This window comes from Lissotriton vulgaris, chromosome 4_1 (assembly GCF_964263255.1).
Source record: "Lissotriton vulgaris chromosome 4_1, aLisVul1.2, whole genome shotgun sequence".
Taxonomy (NCBI): Eukaryota; Metazoa; Chordata; class Amphibia; order Caudata; family Salamandridae; genus Lissotriton; species Lissotriton vulgaris.
The window spans coordinates 600,877,023-600,900,765 of record NC_141691.1 but is presented as its reverse complement, the minus strand read 5'-3'; the positions used below and the strand labels follow the sequence as shown (position 1 = coordinate 600,900,765).

The following is a 23,743-nucleotide window of genomic DNA, read 5'->3' as shown; positions in this document are numbered from 1 at the left end:
ATTTGATACCTAAATATACTGACCTTTTTGCAGTTTAATTATTTTAATGGCAAGGTACATGTACGTCAGGAATTTGAATGAAGGCAATGAATTAATGGTAAAATGAACAACTACACATACCCTACTGCCAACTGTAAACTGAATGGAAAAGAAACAACTCCTGCCCAGTCTTGCTTGGGTTACTTCTATAATAAGCATTGGCAAAGCTAACCAGTATAACAAGATAACAAAAATACTCCCACTGCTTCGCCATTCCATAGGAGCGTGCAAGTGTCACTATGTAGGTCTGTGCCTAAGGAACGGATGTGGGCATTTTTTTTGTATTTACCTATTTAAGATAGAAATGTGGAGCACCTTGGCAACAAATAGAAGCTGCCAGGACCTCTAAAAAATTAAATGAAATACAGTTCTTTAAAGGACCGGGTGAAAAGGGGGGCAATAGAGGAGCTCATGGGGCAGGTGGGGGAAGCAACAGGTAGTAGGCGGGGTGAGGTAGCAATAAAGGAGTGGGGCAGAAAATGGTAGCTGCTGGGCTATTCCCCCCAAACAAAAACTACATTCAAATATTTTATTTAAAGAAGTAAGGGAGCAATGGGTGAGAAGCAGGGAGTTGTGGGTAAAGTAGTCGGGTGCTTTTTTTTAGGGGGAGCACACAAGAGCAATAAACACATGAACTCAGAGTGCTTAATTAAAAAAAAAGTTCTTCCATATAAATTGTGAGAAGTGGAATGATAGTCAACAGACAATCTAAAGGATGGTAAAGCATTCTTGCTCCCATGGGACAGAAACAGAAGAAAAGTAAAGTAAGCCATTAAATAAGAAGCAAACAAAAACACATTAACTGATGGCTATGCACAGTAATGTCTTTAACTCCCTTGTGCACATCATTATTCATTTATTGCTAAAAAGTGATTCAGTATCTAGGGACCAAAAAGGCCTTGTTGCCACAATTAACAGACCCAGAGGGAGAGAGTGCACCCTGCTATTTTCTCTATTTATTTAAACTGTACAGGCCTAAATCTACTGGCAACTCTTGATCTAAAAGTTTAACTACACTTCTGAAAGTCAAAACTCCTCCCAGTGTGGACTGGGATTTCACCTCACTAGTACGAGTGAATTCTCTGAATTAAGCATTAACATTATTATTGGTCCTACATAGCTCCTTTATGAATACATTTGCAGCAATTTTAACCCCTTAAGCGCTGCCGTCGGTCGTCGCGTGCACTACCTTGGTAGTGCTGCGCACGTCCGTTGGCCGACGCGGCCCCACCCGTTAATCGAACATTCAGCATTGGGCGCTGAACATTCGACGCTCTAAACGGGTTAAACACAGTTGAAAGAGATGGAGAGTTTCAAGGATCTCTTTTTGATTTTAGCTTCACGTAACCAGCAAGTACAGCTGTAAGTACATTTCACCGATTGACTCCAAAAGTAGCTAATCGAATAGGTTTACAGTTTATAGACACATTTTTGGCAATTCTTTTCCTTCTTACTGTCCCTTTCCATTTCATTCTCGGATCTTACAGTATTGGTTCCACCAATACTGTCACACCTAGTGTATCTTAAATGCCTGCACATATTTAAGATATGGCTTTTCAATCTGAAAGTCTCCTATGCAGTTTAATTTTGAGCTGCTCCTCAAAGTGGGAGCTTAACCTGAAATTTCCAAAAGGTAACGATTTCACTTCAGGTTTCACTATTGCTTAAATTATCTTTTTAAAGCTAAGACTGCTGAGGCTGAAATTGTGAATACAATGCGTGCAGTGATGTAACACACTGATAGTGGGCTCTGGAGTCAGAGTGACTTTTTCACAACACCTGTTAATGGTTTACAGTGGTAGATAAATTTAAAATCCTCTAACTAAATTAACTAATGGTTTTGCATTTTTATATAACACAAGTGTAGCAAGGAAACGATTGATCAACAAGACAACTGTCAACCCCTTATAAATAAACAAGTGCCTCCTTCAAAGTTTCCGACAAGGTGTTACTAATGCCCTCCCCACAGAGGCGCACGGCTCTCTGCAGTCGGACTAGAGTCAGGACTCAGGAATGACTTGTAGGCTAATCATTTTACTCAGAAAGCAGATATTTACTCCAGCCCAGAAAGTCACAGCACAGACCATTTGGTGGGCAGGTTAAATTCAGCTGAACTGGGCAGGATGTCCAGTTTCATGCATCCTGGCTATTATTCCACCAGCCACCGTGTAGGGCAAACTTAAAATTTCCATTACTCTGTAGTAGTAGTCTTGAATTCCTCGAAAGAGTTAACTTAGCTGATTTCTGAAAATCTTACAGACGCACAGTCCTACTCCGTAAGTCGAGGCAAAATCTTTGTAGATCGAACATAATGCGTGGCTGGTCACTCTAATCAGGAAACATGCCGCTAATGGACGGTCTGCTGCTTTTACGCAAGGACGGCGAGATGGTGACTACATAACTTCATTTCAGCATTTCTAGGCTTACAAATGAAAATAAATTGCGTACTATTTGTTGTGCACATGGAGCCTAATGGGGTTTTCGGGTTTTGGAAGTCGTACAGATTAAATACATTTTATTTGGCTGCATAGTTACAAATAACATTTTTGGCATTCCAAAAAAGGAGGAGAGAAGGAGACACTCTTACACTATACCTTTTCCACCTTTAACTCTAGAACTAATAATGCCCAACTGACTGCTGTATGGCAAAAAAGTGTAGTCTCCCGTGACACTGGCTCTACACAACGCTTACTATGCTCTACATGAAACTGGAAAGCCTGGTGCATAATCATACACAATTGAGATAGGTTTGCAGAAAACATCTCTCAAGTAGGACCTAGGTCTAGTTGGTGGCCAAACGCGCTTCAGATGATCCCCCTAGTAATGCTCAACGACAAACGAATTCCCCATAGGGAAAAGCTGGCGCAGGTGGAGCTAGATGAGATCTGATGGCCTACGATAAGCAATTATTACCCATCGCACACAACGGTCTCAGAGGGGGCGCTGGCACAAGTAGTATCTGATGGAGGCTCCATTTGTTTTGAGAACCCGCTGACAAGTATCCTAAACTAGTTGTTTCATCCAAGTTTTTTAAGTTGGCGTCTCTATCAGTTTCTTGCACATTGTTCAGGCTGCTGGCTTTAGGAGTTCAAAGAGAATGTAGAAAGGTCATCAGATGACAAGGGGTTTTGCAGAATGTGACTAGGGTCAAATCGAGTAAAACGGCACAGTTCCATTCTGTTATGAGCAGGCTGAGCCCAGTGCATACAGGGGCAGAACACCACACTTATTTGTGTGTTTTACTATCGCACTATTGAAGGAGATGGCATTTGGGCGCTTTATAGAAAACTGCAGTTACATGTGCACTATATGTTTAAATTCAGCAAACAGGCTGAGAGGGGCAGAAAGGAGGAAGAGAGAAGAGCAGGATGAAAGGAACCGTTCCAGGGAAGAAGGATCAATATGGAAAGGGGGAGGGAATAACGGTAAGGGTCAATCAGTAAACAACCAAAAAGATCAAAGCAGAAAGCACTGTCTTCCGTGGCACGGAGGGCTCATTCTTTGGTGCGAAGTGTGTACCCCTGAAAGTCAGACTGGGGGTCACGGGCCAGGTTTTAATGCAGAATAATTGACAGCACTTTCATTAGGTAACCTGGATTACCCCTTGAGATTTTTTCTTCTTTACCCAAGTTTATGCAACTCTACTTAGGAACAGATGAACATTGTCCCTTTCATACCATTAGCAAATGATAAATAACTGCCTGAAAATTATGTAGCGGATGTGACGTCACTAACAGCATCAACAGACACAAGCAGTAAATTACATGATTCCACACGCATACAGACATAACTATAGTAAAGTTATGATAACCTTGGATGCAGCAGACAAATTATTCTTTCAAATCGATTTAGATTCGTGGGGCATTGCTGTAGAGAAAGTTGTGTATATTCTCGGCGATCTAAGAGTTAACTTCTACTGTTCTCGTTTAACACAACTTGTAAGGTAGGTGTGTAATGCGACCTTTCGTAAATAGGACGTATCAACACAATTCTGGCAACCCAGCATCCAGAGTACAAAAATGCCAAAATTGGATATTGGATATTGGATGGGTATTTATAGAGCGCTAACGTTCGCTCCCAAGGGAGCATCTTGGCGCTGTAAAACCTGGGACCAGAACGACGGGAAGGTGGTGGGGGGCTAGATGGCTGCTTTAGTCCAGTCATCGGAGAGATTAAAAATCCACGTTTTGAGGAGCTTCCTAAATGGCTTCTCCTGCGTCTGAAATCTAAGATGCCTAGGCATGCTGTTCCAGGCTCTAATAGCAAGGGAACTGAGTGTTTTTCCACCCTTAGTCTTCAGGTTGAATTTGGAGGGGGTCATAAGGTTTTCTTGTGAGGATCTGAGAGTGCGACCCGGGGTGTAGTGAGGGAAGCGTCTCGACAGGTAGGATGGGCCGGATTTGTTGAAGGCACAGATGCTGCAATTAAACGTTATTTCCAGATGGTTCGCAATAAACAACGAGAAAGTCAGATCCGCAAATGTAAAAATTTGGAGGGAATCGTTACAAAAATCAACTCTCTACAGTACTGAACATGAATTTCAGAAATAGTTTCTCAAGGAAATTTTGAGATCACTTGTGGATATTTTGCAGTTTGAGGGATAGTAAATTTAACGTCACAGATAAGATTAAATACAAATGTGCATTAAAGATTAAAAGAAAACTTGCATTAAAGATTAAAAGAAAACTTGCACTTTGAAAAATCATATAAAATTTAATATAATTTCAAGTAGTAGCATCAGCCTTTGAAATAAATTAAAAATACCACTTACATGCCGTCAACAGTGTCATATCTAAAAAACAAAAATATAAACTCAGCATGCAATAAAGCAATCAAATTAAAAGCACAGATTGCAAACGTATGGTTCAATTAAAGAAGCAAATTAATGTAAACACAGCAAAATCAGTTGGCAAAAAAACAAATCTAGGCTTAGGAAAAGTGAGTTAATTAGAACTTAACAATTAGTGTGCATTAATAGCAGGTGATTCTTAAAACGCTGCACCAAGCAGATTACTACGAAATGGCATCACTGGTACACATGCATATACATTGTGTGAATTAATATATACAAATTCCTCAGAGACATGAAAAACTATTACTTTGATTTTCTGCTACATTAAATATATGCTTTTTAAAGTTTCAATCCTTTTATGAACTAAAGGTCTACAACCCTAATGTGTATGTGATATGCAATGCAATATACACATTACAGTTACATTATTCTTTTAAAGGATTATGTTACTTACCCTGTAGGCATCTTTTTTTGGCATCTATGGCTGTTGACTCGTATGCTTTGCATACTCCTGCCATCTAGTGTTGGTTCCGGATGTGTGCAAATGGTTTTTCTCCAAAGAAGTCTTTCCAGTCACGAAGTAAAGTGACTCTTCCTCTTGGTGATAATGCACATGGGCATCAACTCCATTGTTGGATTGTCTTCCGCCAGGCAGGTGAGAAGGGAGTGTGAGCAAGCATCAGTAAAGAGATGTCCATGCATATAGAAAAGCAAAAAGGAACTGCAACGGCCACAGGTGTACGGGGAGGAGGGTGGGCGCATGCGAATCTGAAGCACTACATGCCAAGAACATATGCTTACAGGGTAAGTAACAATCCGTTCAAGGCATGTGTGGCTGTAAATTCACATGCTTTGCATGGACTGTAAAACCATATTCTCCAAAAGCAGTGGCTAACCTGTGGGTGTTGTGTTTTTTTTTTTTTTGGAAAAGAGTACATAGCACTGGCTGACCTACATTAGCTTGTTGGCATGCTAGAACATCCACACAATAATGTTTAGAGAGTGTGTGATGTAGATCATGCAGCTGCCGTACTTATGTCAGCTATTGGGATATTGCATGGGAGACCATGGAAGCCCCTATTTTACAAGCAGTGTGTGCTCTAGGGGGTGTAGATTTAGTCCTTTTAACTTTGACGTAAAATGTCTGAATACATTTAATTATCCATCTAGAAATGTTGGATTTAGATATGGATTTTCCTTTTGACGGGATGGAAAAGCAACAAAGTTGTTTAGTTTTACAGAAATCTCTGGTTTTGCAATGTAGTACATTAGAGCTTTTTTTTTTTTTTTGAAAAACTATTGACAAAATAGGTGCAGAATTTAATTTCGACATTTTCATTGCGGAAATCCGGTACATATTGCTTCGGTATGGGTGTATAGATGGTGAAATTACAAGAATCATAGGCGTATAAGGTGAATGTGCACTACATACAAAGTAAAGAGATTTATACACAATGCAGTATAGAGATATACAGTCCAACATTCCACATTCTGTTCTAGTTACCATTTTTCCCACCTATTAAGACTGCAGTTAGTTCCTAGTGACTTCTAGGTATGGAGAAAAAATGTTTTTTTTTTTTTGTTTTTTTTTGCAAAAGAACTTAACTAACGTCATCACCACAGCATACAGTTGCGTTTCTTCATATAATGGTGTCTTCCACTACATAGAGCTTATACATTGGTTCAGAGGTCACAATTGCTGCTCCTACCACCCCACACAAATCAAGGAAGCTCATAGCATTTCACCCTTCTAATCATCCTCCTCCTCCGACTCCAGTTCTTCATTCTCCGACAATGGTTCACATGGTTCCCCCCTATATTTATTCCAAGGCGTCCATACTTTATTCCATTTACGCGGACAAGCCCGCAACATATATACTGCTCGTTCCTTCACCATGAGGAGGTCCATATTTCTAACCCAGCCCGACACTGTTGGTAATTCCGGAGCACCCCATTTTTGTGCTATGTCCCTTTTTGCCACTGTCATAGCTAATGTGGCCCACAGCTGTTCATACCTGTTCAGGTCAGTAGGATCCCAAATGTTTAACAGACATTTGCGAGGTTCCGGCAGGAGTGACGTCTCAAGGGCCTGGGAGACTGTTCGCATAATCTGTCTCCATACCTCTTGAAGCAACGGGCAGTCCCACAGTGTGTGAAGCAGGGACCCCTCCTCCCCGCATCCCCTGAGACAGAAGGGGTGTGGTGTCTTCTGTATCTTGTGCAAGAGTGTTCTGGTATAGTAGGTGCGGTGTAGGATCTTGAGTTGTACCAGCCGAAACCTAGCTGAGATGCCCACCTCCCTTGGTGAGGCCAACGCCTCGTTCCATTCCGAGTCATCCATATCCCCGAGTTCCCCGGTCCATCGCTCCCGGAGTTTCTGTGTGGGGTCCGGCAGGTTATTAACTAGTTTTTTGTATGTAAGGGAGGTTGCCTTCTGTTCCATAAAGTCAGTCAGCAGCCTGTCCTCCAGTGGAGAGGACTCCGGGAGTACTGTGTCGGGAGGGATTGCATGCTGTAAGGCGTGTCGGATTTGCACATACCTGTAGGTTTCAGTGGGCCTCATATCATACTGTTGCTGCAATTGCGAGAATGCGACCACTGAGCCCGCATCCCAAAGGTCTCCTACAACCGAAATTCCCAGTCGGTCCCATTGTGCGAAGCCCTTACTGGCTCTTAAGTTCCCTAACGATTTCGTGTCCCACAATGGCGTCATTTTCGTAATTTTCCCCTGCCATCCGAGCCGTGACTGTGCCGTATGCCACAGGGACACCGTGTGCTGTGTCGGACCAATCAGTTTACGGGCCCGTGTGCGATTGTACAGTGCCGCAAGCATGCCGTCCGTTCCCAGCTGTGACCAGTCCGCTTGGTAAGCGGGGTCCCCCCGCGGGACGTGGATCCATTGGTTTATTACTTTGAGCTGGGAGGCCCAGTAATACAATTGAAGGTTGGGTAGTGCAATCCCACCTTCGTACCAGCTTTTAACTAATTTATCGTGAGCTATACGGGCCGGGCTATTGCTCCATAGTAGCGCAGATACAAGTGTGGCGACCTGTTGGAAGTAGCGTGGGGTCACAACGTGGGGAGTATTCTCTAATACGTAAAGAAATCTAGGGAGAGCCATCATTTTGTATAGTGCTGCTCTTCCAAGGAGGGTTAATGGCAGGGTGGCCCAATATTTAACGTCAGCACGGAGACGTGCCAGAGGCGGCACCAGATTTGCATTATAGAAGTACATTAGAGCTTTTAACGTAAGTTTATGAAGAGCCTTTTCAGCAACTGAGTCTGGTTGAGGGAAGAAAACAGGCAACTCATCTGATTGGTTAAGGTGGAAAACAGAAACCACCTTTGGAAGAAATGTAGTGTTGTGCTAAGGACCAACCTATCCCAATGTAGTTGAAAGAAAGGTTCTTCTAAGGTTAATGCCTGGAGCTCACTGACACGCATAAGTGAAGTAATGACAATTAAAAAGGCGACCTTCCAAGATAGAAATTGGAGGGGACAGTTATGTAATGGTTTAAATGGTGGACCCATAAGTCTGGTGAGAACAAAAGTGAGATTCCAGGTGAAATTCTGGGTGGAATTACCCTTTTAAGGCCTTCCATTACGGTCTTAATAACTGGCGCAATGAACAAAGGTAAGTGTTGTCTGTTTTGTATATAGGCAGCCACTGCAGCTAAATGTAAGTGTATTGAAGTGTAGGGAAGGCCAGAGAGCTGTACATGAAGGTAGCAAAGAATGTTTTGTATAGATGCATGAAATGGATCAATGTGCTATTACAGCAGTAAAAGAAAAATATTTTCCATTAAGCTGCATAACATACTCTACCCGTAGCCCTACAAGCTTCTTTAAAAATGGTCATACATTCAGGTGGGAGATTTAGGTAACCGAATTCTATGACCTCAGGAGCCAAATCTCAAGGTTGAGTTCCCTTGAATTTTGATGCCTGATTTCACCATGGTTCTGAGTGAGACAGTCCGGGTTGAGGTGAAGCTTCTCATGGGGAACTATAGGGAGTTCAAGTAATGTGGTGAATCAGGGTTGTCAAGCCCAAGTGGTAGCTACTAGAGTGAGGGATGTTTGCCTGAGCCTCCAAACCAGAAACGGGAGAAGCGGAAATGCGTAGGCAAATATCCCTGACCAGTTCATTGACCTTGGAGGCAAAGTTTAAGCATTTTGTGTTGTCTGCGGATGTGAACAGGTCTATCTGTGGAAAACCCCACTTGTGGAGGTATGGGAGGAGGTCCTGGGGCTGGAGTTTCCACTTGTGGACTTGCTGCCGCATCCTGCTGAGGAGGCACGAAAAGTTCTCTGCACCCAGGGGGTGTTCCGCTAACAGATGGATGCTGTGAAGTATTGCCTAATGCCAATTGGTCTGACACTGGCATGATAATTGTAGAGAGTGTGCCCCCATAATTGTAGAGAGTGTTCCCCCCCCCCCTCATTTTTTTAACATAGTACATGGCTGTCATATTGTCTGTCCAGTCTTAGACAACCTTGCCTATCAGGTGTGGTAGGAGCACTTTCAATGCTAGCCTGAAGCTCAAGGTAATTGAGGTGGAGACCCTGGTGTTTGGTGTCCCATAGACCCTGAACATTGAGATCCTGTAGGTGAGCTCTCTATCCTGTGAGGGAAGAATCCGCTGCAGAATAATTTGGTGAACAGGGTCGACGAATGGTCACCCTTTTAACAGGTTTTGTGTGTTCCACCACTGCAGAGAGAGATGGGTGTGGCTGTCCATCATCACAATATTTTCTAATTGACCCTGTGACTGAGACTACAGTTGTGCTAGACATTCCTGCAATGGTTTCATGTGTATTCGTGCACGTGGCACTATGGTGATGCTTGAGGCCATCATACCCAGCAGACTCCATTATTTTGACTGTTAGTTGTTGATTGGCTCGAAAATGTGGTAGTAGTCTCTAGAAAGTTTGAAACAATGCTGCATTGCGATAGGCTAAACTCACCTGTGTGTTGAGAATAGCCCCCAGATACGGTTGAACTTGTAAAGATTGAAAATAGGATTTTTGTACATTGATGGTAAACCCTAGTTGATATACTAACATATCTATAGTGACCAGAGTGTGTTGGTGAAACAGAGAAAGGGTACTGCCATGGATAAGCCAGTTGTCCTGATACGGGAAGACATGGATGTTTTGACTGCGTAGATATGTTGCGACCACTGCTAAGCATTTGGGGAACATCCGGGGTATAGAAGTCAACCTAAATGGCAGGACTTTGAACTGATAAGGTTTGCCAGCTATGACAAACCTATAAGGTTTTTGCGGTGTTCTTGATAGATTGTGATGTGAAATTAGGCTTCAAGTGTAGTGCTGACAGTCACCTGGTTGGAGAACTGAGATCACGTCATGGAGGGTGACCATATGGAAATACTCTGAAAGGATTTAATGATTTAAGGGCCTGAGATCTAAGATGGGCCGTTGTGAGCCATCCTTTTTGGGGATGAGAAGGTACAGGGAGTATAACCCTGACCCTTGATGTTGAAGTGGGACAGGCTCTATAGCTGCTTTGAGCAAGAGAGTTTTAACTTCTTGTTTGGGCAGGTTTTGAGGTTCCACAGAGAGTTTGTGTGCAAGGTGAAATGTTTGGAGGTGTGATGAGAGGCTCCAGACAATAACCATGTTGGATAATGTCCAACACTCACTGATCCAATGTTATAGATCACCAGGTCGGGAGAAATTGTTGTAGTTGGCCCACACAGGTGTTAAATGATTGGGGGAAGAGAAGGGAGTCACTATTTAGTGGTGGATGGGTCACCATGTGAGGAAGCACCTTTGCCATGACCTCTGGAGTTTCTAACCCTGTACATGCCAATGTAGTAGCCTTGTGAAGGAGAGTTGTGATTGCAGTTGATATATGAAGAGGCATTTTAAGATGCTGCTTTTGAACATGCCTTATCTGAAGAGTGGCAAAAGGAGCCACTGGGCGGGGGATGGAGGGGGGGGGGGGGTGATGGGAGAGTGATATAAACGTCCATGTACTTCATCTTTTCTAACGCTTGGTCAACTTGTAGATCAAGCAGATGTTTCTTATCAAATGGGGCATTTGAGAGTGTTTGCGGAATTTCTGGCTTAAAACCAGTTATGTGCAGCCCAGCATGTCTTTCCAGCAACACACTGGTATTACTATCCCTGGTAGTACACTGGTATTAATATCCCTGGCAGCTGTATACACGAAATCAAGAGCTTCTATAGACTCTTTATGGAGCTAGACCTAGTGATATGCTGTAGCCCTTGTCAAGAGGTACTGACATCAGGTGGTGTCATCAGGAGGCAATAGTTTAGCAGGGTACAGGTATGGATCAGTGTCCCCTGGGGGAACAACAACATAATCTGATCAGGGTCTGTGGGATGCGGTACATCATGAGAATCATCACACCCATGCCCGCCTGTGAGGAAATGTGGGGGTCACTCAGAGAATGAGGTAGAGATGGCGATAGTGGTGAAATGAAGGGTGGAGGAGGGGATAGTAGTAGTGGTGGTGGTAGGGCTGGTAGAAAAGAGTGTAAGGGACTAGTAGCCTTGTCTGTCTTCCTCTTTTTAACATGCACCAGCAAGTCCAATACTTCTTCAAAGGAAAGTTGGCGCTTTGATGGAGGTCACTCCGATACCACAATCTTGGCTAGGATGTGGCCAACCTGAGGCTGTATGTGCAGCCATTTCTGCCGTGGATCAAGCAGTTCCACGGTTACTTAGCGTGGCACCTCGGACAGAAATGGAATGGAGTCCATTCCATTTCCAAGGCATTCTAAAACGGAGCAGAAAAGATAGAAATATAGGCCCGTAAGGACAAGGCTCGAAGGCCGCGGTTGGGCACTTAGATCCAATGGTCGGTAGTTTCCTAAATTTCAAAGTGCAAAGACGGGAACGCATTCGATAACAATACAAATAAGGGTAAGGATAGATTATGAACCAAAAGGAGTCCTAAACAGTCTTAAACCGGAGCTCAGTAATACACTTCCGAAACAGATGGCAGAAAGAAAACAATCTAAAATGGAGTTGATGCTCATGCACATTATCACCAAGTGGAAGAGTCACTTTAGCGCATGACTCGAAAGACTTCTTTGAAGAAAAAGAACTTGCACCCAACAGAAGATGACAGGAGTATGCAAAGCAAGTGTATCTACAGCCAGCCATGCCTCAAACAAATATTTTATGAAATTCTAGCAGTACAGAGCCTGGCTTTCTAGTAAGAGTTACTATGGTTACATATTCAATTACCACAGTTATTTTTAAGCATTACATTAATTGAAAACAGAGAAGTAGCATTTGAACAGTTGAGAGGTATATTTGATGGCTATGATAGTTAAAAGCAGTTGGAGCTACATAACCTATAGCTTCATGTGTAATACTTAAGACAATGTCAATCAATACTGAAGTGTACTTAAGTATTACATTAGCACTTTGAAGTAGCAGAATCAAAGTGAATAGGGTGTTATATAAGTATGTCAATGTGAAACAGAAAACCTGCATTCTTGTGTACAGCATATCGGGTTAGGGTAAGGTTATTTGTAGTCATTGCCTTTTACTTGATTAATCTAGATCCAGATCAAACAAAGAGAACTGAACATTGCATTTTTTCAGAATGAAAAAAGATCGGAGTCATTTTGTCACCCTAGCTAAATGACAAGGAGTGCTGGTTCATTATGGCCAAGGGGAGTACTAAGTCTGTGAGAGGACGCAATGATGTAGGAGGGAATTATTCAACACGCACTTAAACATGTCCCAGGAAGCAGAAGTAGAAGTATAGAGGGTGACATTTTAGCAAAGGCAAACAAATATAGAGAATGGTCAAAACAGGAACTTGCCATAGGAAGGTTTTGGAGTGGTATGGACGCATTGTTATTTAAAAATAAGAGGTTTATGAAAATTGTGGTGGGCCAAGCCAGTGGACTCCGAGTACAAGGGTCCATGTTTTATTCTAAGCCAGCAGGCCTGGTGTCTTAATGAAAAAAAGGTGGCATTAAATATCACCAGACCTAAGATGTCACGAAGATTAAGACCTTTTGGAATGGGCAAATAAAACTATTGAGAGCCTATCAAGTAACCTACAACAATGAGTAACTTCTCAAAGTGGAAAGGGAGGCAACACAGGGTGGTAACACAATGCTGTGGCAGGGAAGGAGATCAAGATTTGAAGTAGTGACCGCTCCACCGCAATGGTGGAGGAGCGCTGCCCCACAGCCTGACTCAGAGCCAGCAAATGTAAAATAAAACTAGGTCTTGCATTGTTTAATTAATTTGGCGGCTCCTAACCAGCAGTGTTGGGAGGAGTGGGCTGAGGAATGGGATTGGGGGGGGGGGGTCAGGGGGGGAGGAGGAGTGCTACATGCACTCCACTCCCTAAGTGCTCATCTGTGTTTGGCCAGCCATCTCGGGCCGACCAAAACACACATGCTCACTTAGGTTTTCTCCAGTCCAGCTGCATTGAGCAGCCAGGCTGGAGAAACCCCACAGACTCTTGGTCTGAGCAGGGCATCTTTCCTGACCGCTCAGACTAATCCCTGCACTGCTCTGCAGCAAGGGGATTGCATGGAAGTCTGTCCCAGGGGCTGCTGGGACCCAGGAAAAGGAGAGGCAGCTAACGCGATGCTGGGGGAGGCTTGTGGCAAAAGGTAATTTTTGAAAAAATTATTCTATTTTTAACCACCCATGCGCTGTTCGCAAAGCCTCCCACCCGCCCCTAACCCTTTGTTTATGGTGGCCGCCACTGGTGGAAAGTTGCATGCTGCAAACACAGTGAAACCGAAGGTTGGTCTTTATGGAAGACAGATAGCAAGGTCAGGTAGGGCAATGGATGTCCAAGCGCCCCTTTATCCCCCTTTGCCCTGCATACACACCGATGGCACATAAAGGCACCACCACTATCCACACACTGAACGTGCGAGGCATGCACACCGCGTGCAAGCGATACTCAGTGTATGCTTACATCAAGCCCCACCATGCGCAGATCGCGCTTTTGCAGGAGACACACCTCACCTCAGGGGAAGTAACGAAGCTGCGCAAGCGATGGCGAGGACTCCTCTGCGTCACTACATATTCAGCTTATGCCAGAGGTACCCTTATATGGATTCGGCTAAGCGTCCCATTCCAAGAACAATCCCGAACCATCGACCCCGATGGACGCTTCGCCCTTCTACAGGGGTTACTAGATGGGGGGGGGAGTATATACACTCTATCCCTACCCTTAAGTACATATACACAAGCCCCCTGGATTCTGGGAGGGAACTAAAATTGCGTACAAAACACAGCACTGGATAGATCCTATCCTCCCCACCCAGCATCCCACATTACAGTGCAGGCAAAACGTTTCACGACATGGACAGCGCATTGGTCCCTAACGGATGTCTGGCGTTCACAGAACCCCACCACCAGACTTCACTCATTTCACTTGGTGCCCCATGATCTCAAGGTACGCTTGGACAGTTTCCTCTGTTCTCCCACTATCCTGCCCATCATTTCTGACTGACTACCTAGGTAGGATCCTGTTGCACCATGACACCCACACAATCACGCTCCAGTGGCGCCCGCCCTGCCCATCTGTCCCCACTTGGCGCCTCCCCAAGGACTGTCTAGACGACCAGGTTTTTACACAGACTCAGGCGGAGCACATACATGCTCAAGGGAATGGGACGCCTTTAAAGTTGTCATACGGGGCACATGCATTCAACACATCACAGGAGTCCGTCAGGTCCTGGAACGTGACATCCAAAATACAGAGCAAACTCTGGCCGCACTCACGAAGAAGGAAAAACCCAGACTAGGCCACGCTGGCTCAAATCGCTGACGCCAAGACTGCATATGAGGAGGCGCTGCGAGATTGCGTCGGTATAAATTTGCAGTGTATACTGACCGGGTGCACGAAGGAGGAGACAGGGCGGGCACGCTATTAGCATGGCTCGTCAAACAAGATTCGACCCTCCCGCCAATCACGACCATCCGCAGAGACCTAGACACTTTCCTCCACTCGCAGGTCTCCATTCTAGAGGCCTTCCGAATGCATTATGCACTGCTATACACAAGCCCTGCTCCAATATATGCAGCAGTCCTTACCAATTCCTGAGTCAACACCAGCTGCCTTGTATAGATCGCAACGACCGACAGGACCTTGACGAGCCCATTGGTGCGACTGAAATCAGGCAGGCGATGAGGGCGTTGGCCACTTGTAAGGCCCCCGGTTTGGACGGCCTTCCAATGGAGCTCTATCGCACCTTTGCACGCCAACTAGTACCTCAACTGGTGACTCAATTTCAAGCGGCACTCGGAGACGGCACCTTGCCCCAGTCCATGCGCTTGTCGGTTATAATGTCCCTTATCAAACCGGAGAGAGACCCCCACCAACTGGGTTCCTATCGGCCCATGGCTCTATTGCCCGCGGATATGCCACAGTCCTCCCAAAACAGACCCACCCGGATCAGAATAGGTTCGTGCCGGGCAGGAACACCTCCTATAATATACGGCAACTGTTCCATGTACAGGAACAGATACGGGATCGCTTCCTGGTTTTGGACCTGGAAAAAGCATTTGATACCCTCTCATTGCCATATTTGCTTCAGGTCCTGTAATGCATGGGGGTAGGGCCTCGCCGCCGGGCATATACCAAGCTCATGTACTCCACGCCCACCTCCCGAGCGCGGCTGGTAACCCTCATTTCCGCTCAGTTCCCGGTCCGTCGAGGCACCCAGCAGGGATAGCCACTCTCCCCCCTGCTCTTCACCATGGCGATTGAACCACTGGCGATCCATCTTCGTGCCGCGGGCGAAGGGTGGGGAATCCCAATTGCTGACTCCACTCATGTAGTATTGATGTACACGGATGACGTGCTCATCTATGTCCATGATATTGCGGTGGACCTCTCCCCTATACTCCGCATATTGCAGGATTTTGAGGAAGTAGCAGGACTCAAAGTCAATTGGCCAAATCTACCATATATCCCCTAGTGCAGGCCATTCCCCAGTGCCCTCTGAGGCTGGGTAGTGTAAACATCTCCTGGAGCCCCCTAGCGGTCCGTTACCTGGGAGTCCGGCTATATCACACACCTCAGGACATTTATGAGGGTAACTACCGCAGAGCGATGGCTGGCATCAGATCCTCCATACACTTTGGGAAAGATCTTGCACTGTGTCACAGGGAAAATGGCAGTCGCCAAGATGATCCTCATTCCGAGACTATTATACTACTTCTCTAACCTTCCGGTAGTTCCCCCAACGTTCCTTTTTTAGAGACCCTCATATGGGGATCCGGTCGCAGGCGCATTTCCCTTGCCAAGCTGCAGCTGCCCCTCTATCAAGGGGAACTAGCTGCCCTATCCTTTGAGGCTTACTTTCTAGCCGCTTAGCTACAATGGGTATCGCGCTGGACAGCAGGCCGGGCACATGGGGAAGTGCTCACAGCAGCCAGGCAAATCAAGATTCCAATCACCAACCGAAAGCTACTGCCAGGGGCGGCGACGCCTCAGACCAAGCCACTCCAGGTGATGACAGCACATGCCTGTGTTGCGCATCCAAGGGGTGGACCAAGTAGCACCCCCATACGCCCCCCTCCTGGCGCTGATGGGGTTTCCAAAGAGTCGAGTACACTACATGGAGCGGATGCTGCACACATGGTCTGAATGCTCATTGACGGACGTAGGCTCACTATACCTCAACTAACAACTTCAGACCTTTGAGACGCTCATGGAAGACATCAACCTCCCTAGAGGACAGTTTCTTCTATATAGGCAGCTCACGCAAGACTGCCGCAAAATGTGGCAAACAATAGATACAGAACCCCCTACACACATGGTGATTCACACGATACTACAGATGGGTCCCGGGCAACACTTAGTCACATGGATATATAAAGGCATACAGACCCTTATGCAACCCACCCTTGCACCCCTCCGGGAGAAATGGGAAACAGACTTCCATAGGCTACTTCACAATAAGGAATGGACTCGTGCATTAGAATTTACTAAAAAAGTGTCCTGTAACTATCGCTTTAAAAACATACAACTGCATATATTACACCAGGCGTACCCTACTCCTGAAAAGTTACAGAAGTACTTCCCCGAAAGCTCCTTCAACTTTCCCAGATGCCAGGAGCCCAATGCCTCATTCCAACACATGCTATGGGATTGCCTGACGCTCCACGGCTACTGGGACACAACCAACACCACACTTATGACGGTCACGGGACTCCCAGACCTATAAACATGGGAGGCTAGCGTCCTTGGAGTCTGCAAACGCCGTAAAAACATGTAAGTGGAAATGCGCTTTACATCCTTGGTGCTCCTCCTGGCTATCCTCCTGGCTAAGCGATGCATCACTATGCATTGGAAAGCACCGGGAGGCCCTCTTCTAGCGGCATGGGTGGGTGCAGTCAATAAGTGGGGCGCTGCAGAAGAGCGAATACTTCGCACAGAAGAGGTTAAGAGAATTCGTAAGCATCCAATTTCTATGCCATGGGCCATGTTACTCCACTCCTTTACACAAGAAACACTGGCGACACCGGGATTGCAGACTGCCAGTTCTCCTGGGGCACTCGCGGCCCCTGTGGTTGCCCGGGGTGACTCGCAGAGGGCCTGGCCGCCTGGCGGATCGCGACTGGCAGCTACGAGCGGACCATAACTGCATCTCCATATGGGCAACCTCTGACACTCTTCCCCCCCCCCCACCGCTCTCACCTGCGAATGCCTAAATAGCCACCCTGCACCATTCAGGCGACTACCCTTAAACGGTAGCAATATACGACAGTGTACCCCAGTTCTATCTCCCAGATCTGTTTAAGTTTATATTAATGCTGGCACACCACCACCCCTATGATATAATGCTCACAGAGAGAGCACGCCTCACATCCCAGCGTACAACAGACTGCCTCCCATGAGTGCTGACACTACCCCCCCAATTGTCCCTTAGAACCATCGTCGACTCTGAGGCTATGCAGGAGATTGTAGACCATGATGTTACTCGACCTCATGCCAAGATGTAAAGTACATGTGAGATATCTTGTGTATGTCAATGACCTCGGTACTGATGTGATGTACGTAATTACAGAAATGCCAATAAAAATGTTTTTTTTTTTAAAAAGGTAGGGCAGTGGATGAAGTCACGTCCTTGAGACTCCACAGCAATGAAAGTGGAGACGGTGGTCATAGATATTAGACAGAGTAAAAAGAGTAGACACAAGATAAGGGAGATGCAGTGCAATTGTATTTACAATTATTGAAGCACCTTCACAGATGGAAGGTAGTCCCGTTTATAGAGTTGGTGACGACATACAATGGTTATGTAGTTGAAGGGGATATGTTTAGGAGTCCCTGCTTCAGGATAAAGGGACCTCAAATTGCAGAGTGGTAATGGAGTGCTGCATAATATTAAAAGGCTAAAACAAAGCTGACAAATAAAATAGACTGATTTATGTTGTAAGTAAAATTTAACAATTTTGAGACTAAAGTCTGCCTCATCACATAGGCCATTCTGATGCAGATATGAAACAAGAGGGCACACACCATGCTATCCCTTTACACATATCCCATCACACTTTTCTCATGGTTGCCACAATTTACCAACAGCTTGACCTTCCATCACATTTTGTATGCTCACCACATCACAGTTTTCCTTTGGCAGTCCCCATCGTGCGGTTCCTAAACATTTGAGTGTTTTGTCAAATTTGTACATTAAGTTTTACAGTTTTTAAGACCTGGGAGAGGGAAAATTGTATTTGCTCTACTGAAAAGGCATATAATGAGAAGCAGATGGGGAAACCAATATCAAGCGCGTGGAGGGAGAATGCATCAACGGTACATGGAGTATGGGAGACTAAAGGGGAAGTTCAGGAGACTGCAGAACAGCTTAGAGAATTAAGGGAAAGCCCATGTTTTAAAGAACAGGGGATGAATTTGGGAAAGTGCAGGAGGATCCCATTCCTTGGTGAGCAGTATTGCCATCATAGTCCACATCGGGAAGCTGTACTACTTTACAGTAACATGAGGATAAGCAAAACAACTCTGCTTTTGCTCATTTGATTTTCCTTTACAGCCCTCTGTCACGATGAGAGCTGACATAATGGAGTTACGGGATTGGTGCAATTAGTGTGCGAGATTTTGAGCACAAACTATTCCAGGACTTCCAGATTCACAGAAACTAGTAAATTAATTCGCCAAAATCAGTTTTAAGTTTACACTTTAGAAAACGCGCTGTATAAATAAACTCAGGCGGGTTCAACTAGCAAGGATTAGTTTCACCTTGCAACTAAATAAAAAGCTGCACACAACAATTGCAGTTAAACACGTAATTTCCATTCGTTTCTATGCACCATCCATGTGAATCACTACAATTAAATTACCACTGCACAATGTAACGTTTCATCTGTTGCTGTTTTTTTATACTTTAAATCACGCTGGCTGCCCAGTTGTAAACGCTGCTTCTCACTTAATTTACGCTAAGGGGTCGCAAGAGCTTAAAATGGTTGAAAATATTTGGAGTTGAAGTGCTCCGCATAACTTTATAAATTAATTAAGAGTACAATGCACTGTGTTTGCTGCTAATAGATTGTATGGCTGCAAAAGAGGTCTTCAAAAGCATGGAGAACTCTTTTCTATATAAACAATCTTTCACCTACACAACCTCTTGTTCCATCTTTTATCAGGTTATTAAATGACATTCGAATTTAACAGGAATACAGAGATCCTCTATGTTTGCATACTTTCTGGGGCCAAAGTTCATTTCCCTGGGAAAGCGGCTCTGCTGACAATCCTTTATGAATCTCAGACTGTGGAATTTCGGTTTCCGGATCTTTAAATGGCAGAGGAAAGATAAAGCAGGCGCGTGACATCCATTTCCGGTGCTTGATCAAAAGACAGAGCCCGGCACTGTTCAGTTCTGAACATCAGCCCGTGCAAACGTGCAACTCTGGAGGATGAGCAGCATATGGATTGATCGGGGAAGGGGGCTGAGGCTGGTAAATGATAGACATCACCAGAACTGTAATAAGTCGCAAGCTCTTTATTTCGAACCCTGCATCTGTATCCTGTCACTAAAAGAGTAAAGCATTCCGCAGCCGCCGAGCTGGGCTGCAAGTAGAATGGATGCCATTCCCCATGTTCTGGAGGGCGTGCTTTCCTTCCGCCATCTTTAGGTGATTTTCATATATGTGTCTGGTTGATGAGACTTAAGGTTGAACTGAGTGTACAGTGAATGGTGACATTTATGTAAGGGGCACGATATAACAGAAAACGGAGGGCGAGGATATCCTCTAGCCGAGTTTGCAAGTTTCCAAGATGGGAGCTGGAGGAAAGAGACGTGCCTGGAGCAGACTCCAGTAAGAGCTATGAGAATGGAGGGCAGTGGCATTTCCTTGCAACATGTATCCCAAGGCAGATGAAGACCTTCAGGGAACAGGGGTGGGGGAAAGAGTTAGCGGGTAAAAGATGCCTATGACATGTGGTAACATCAGCAGGGTCAAAGTGAGGTCTCCCGGTTTGATGGTTAAACTTGACTGGGTAAGGAGCATTTCGCTTTCTCATCTTCCAGAAGGCTTGAAGACCTGGCTCTTCAGCCTCCCTTAGCACACTGTGGCTGGACAACTCTAACTCGCCCTCACCTTCTTCTGTCTCCGCTAGCGCCAGGACACCTCAGTTGGGGGTAGCTGCGCGCTTTAGAAGCTTAAATACATACATACATTTGCTGGACAGTATTAAAAAACCATAGGAAGGATTTCTTTTTTTGCAGGCCACCATGAAGACGGGAAGGGTTCGTGGACGATGATGGAGATGATTTGTTAACAGGGAACCTAGTGGAAGGGCAGAGAGAAATGGTGGCGGTATTACCAACAATTCTGAGAAAACTGGACAGAGGTAAGGAAAACCCCTGTGGTAATGGGAGTCCAGACTGAAAGTGGTGGAGAGACAGGTGACCGGAAGGTAAGCCAGTGCATTAATGCTGGACTATAAGGTATACACAGACTTGAGGACGGACAGATAGACAAAGGTTTGTGGACAGGTGGAGATCCAGGAATATAGTTTGTGAAGGACGGCAGGATAGAAATATAGGCAAACATGAAACCTGCAACAAACAGGTATTTGGGGTTCCCTGCCACCGTTCCAAACACGGTGACAGGGGCATTGCAGTTATATTTTGCAGAGCAATTGTTTCCCCCTCCCCCAATCTTTCCACCACCAGGAAGGCACAGTTTGTCACCGGTGCCAAAATGAATCAATTGAAAAAGCACAATTCCCTTGTAAGGTAGTCGGAACAAGCATCTCTGAACACGTTAGTCAAGTGGTTATTTTCAAATTTCAAAGTAAATCAGATCACACTGTCGCCTTTTTTTATTTTTAACAAAAACTAGAATTGTATCTGCATATCAATCAGCACAGGACTATATGCTGAGATTAAAGGATGTGACTTTGCTAAGAATCATGGCTTTTCTAGCAAAAGCGTTAGCTGTAATAGGAACATTCGAAACGGCATATGCATGCTTCCAAAAGAGCTGCACTACATCAATACCTACTTTGTGAGCTGCCCTTTATTTTTGTTGTTATCTACTCCATTGCACGTCACAGCTGCCAGTTTTCTGCTTCTGTAGTTCTCGTAATGTACATTGTTTGTGACATCTTTCAGGTCCTGCATGTGAGTTCTGTGAATAGAAATCCAAATGTGGGTTATACTAGCTGTCTGAACCGGGTGCAGCTCACTGAGCGCTCTCAAGCAGTAAGGCCAATTGCTCTGAAAGAAAAAGTTACTTACCTGGAACTGTAGTTCTCCAAAAGCGTCATCTTTCATAGATTCACATGTTTGAACCATCCCAGTCGTCGAGCTGGGGGTGCCACAGTAAAATAAAAGCAGCAGTTACACACTAAAATGATAGGGCAGTGAAGTGACTTCATAGTTTGGACTATGCCACTCTTTAATAGTCATTTGATGGGCCTGCAAGCATACTAATCTTGTGCGCACCCAAACATTTTGTCCCTCTAAAGATAGTGGGGTGTCTACATTTTTTCCTGCTACCGGAGGGTGACTGCCGACATTTTACACTTGCCTAGTAAATGTTAGATCTTTACCTAAACATGCTGTAGATGTATTTGCCCTTCTATCACCTGCCACCTGGATATCATTTTCCTTAAGGAAACCTGGATGACTGACTCTTCACTCCCTGATTTGCGAATGCCATACTTCCAGGTTATCTGATTTCCCATTTTGATAGACAGGATCCTAGAGGAGTTGTAAGTAGCATAATATACCAGTCTTCATAGTGTAAAGCAATCCATTTAATTTTTTACGGAGTTTTATATAGCGCGAACTTGACCCGGTATCGGGTATCGGAGCGCTTTACATAGCACCACGTTACAGGAGGACAAACATTCATTTAAAAAAAATATATATGTTTTTGTTAGGCACGGGGAGATTAAGTGATTTGTCCAGAATCACAGGATGTTCAGCTTCAGTGCCGAGACTCTAACCCGGTTCCCCAGATTTGAGGTCGACCGCCCTAGCCGTTAGGCTAACTCCTCTGCCAATTAATATAAATAAAAATATTTAATTCAATATTTCAATCAACTATACGCAGCAGAAGGAACTGTTTTCACCATTAAACTGTGGTCATAGCGCTCTTTCCCGGGGGCACCGATTCATCCCTCTCCTGGTCACTACGTGGAGTTCACCAACTCTTATAGATATAATTTCCTACTACTGTGCTCAGTTGTCTAATTTTACTATATTGTATTGGATTTCAAACTCCACAGCTAAGACCTAACAAAACACAGGCCCAAGCACCGCCTCATGTTTTCCTTGCTTTGAATTTAAATCTATTGGTCACTTCTTCGACTCTCACAACAGGACACACACTTGATCTGATATTTTAGAATAAGCATTCTATTATAATTGGCATATCACTCTCAATTACGTGGTCAGATCATTTTACTGTGCTTTTTCATTTTAAAGATGGCGACAACCAGTCCCTGCAACACTTTGATTTTAAACCACTTTAGACTTGGAGCAAGATTCGTGAACAGTCCCTTGTGAACGTTTTAGTCTAATCCTTCCCCCATTGGAGGGCGCTTTTCAGGATAATATCAATCATTGTTAATAATTGGCTCATATCAGCTGTGACCATCTTAGCCCCCTAAAGTAAACGCTTCAGGTTGCCGCTACACCTCAGGCCCATGGTTCTCACAGGCCTTGAGGGAAGAAACAAGCAAGTGTAAAGCACTGGAAAGAATATTGAGAAGGAATTGCATCCTTTCAGACAAATCCTTCTACAAAGTAGAGGTAAAGTATCAAACTTATCAAGAAGACACAAGGAGACTTTTATATGCAGACAATTAATGAGGTCCCTAATGGCCCTAAGGAAATCTTCACAACTGTTAAATCTTACTTAAAACCTTGGATGTGCAGTCCTGCCAATACTCCCCTCCTTAGACCTTTGTGAATGCTTGTATCCGAACTTTTTATTGACAACAGGGAAAATGTAGCTCGATTTTGTTTTTAGCTCCTTCAGGTAGCATTGACGCTTTGCCTGTTACGGAGCCGGCTACCTCTCCTAATGGGCCGCAGCGCTTTCAATTAAACAGCTGGCTTGAGAACTTGGCACAAGCTTTCCTAAAGTGTAGATTCGGCTCCCCGAATGAACCTTCCTGAGCAAGAGGGATGGGAAGAGTTGCCACTGACACCTGAATAGGGCTGTTCCTGTCCTCGTACAAAGCTGTCTCCAACCCCATGAAGTGTGTACGGAGGCAGGTCAGGGAAAGGCAGGGTCTTGTGCACCACAAAGACTTTTCTTTGAAGTGTGCCTACTTCAAAGGCAGAAAGGGGTATACGATTGTGACCTTTGACACCCCAAAAGCAGAACTCTCCTGGACTGAGGACATTTTGCCAGTAAGAAGAGCTGGATGCTGTAGGAGGGACTGCTACTCGG

General features: G+C 44.8%; 1 protein-coding gene across 6 annotated transcripts in view; it reads right to left on the bottom strand.

The window, feature by feature from the left end:
* SEPTIN7 (septin 7) overlaps window positions 1-23,743 on the bottom strand; it is a 508,515-nt gene that overhangs the window by 47,959 nt on the left and 436,813 nt on the right. For 4 of the 6 annotated variants that reach the window (XM_086964822.1, XM_086964824.1, XM_086964823.1 and 1 more), the window contains exons 10-11: window positions 21,341-21,466; window positions 4,811-4,831 (exon numbers count right to left, since the gene is read on the bottom strand). In XM_086964822.1, coding sequence (XP_086820948.1) covers window positions 4,811-4,831; window positions 21,341-21,466 — 147 coding nt within the window. The remainder of the gene's footprint in view (window positions 1-4,810; window positions 4,832-21,340; window positions 21,467-23,743) is intronic. The other 2 variants (XM_086964825.1, XM_086964821.1) reach the window with 1 other exon arrangement.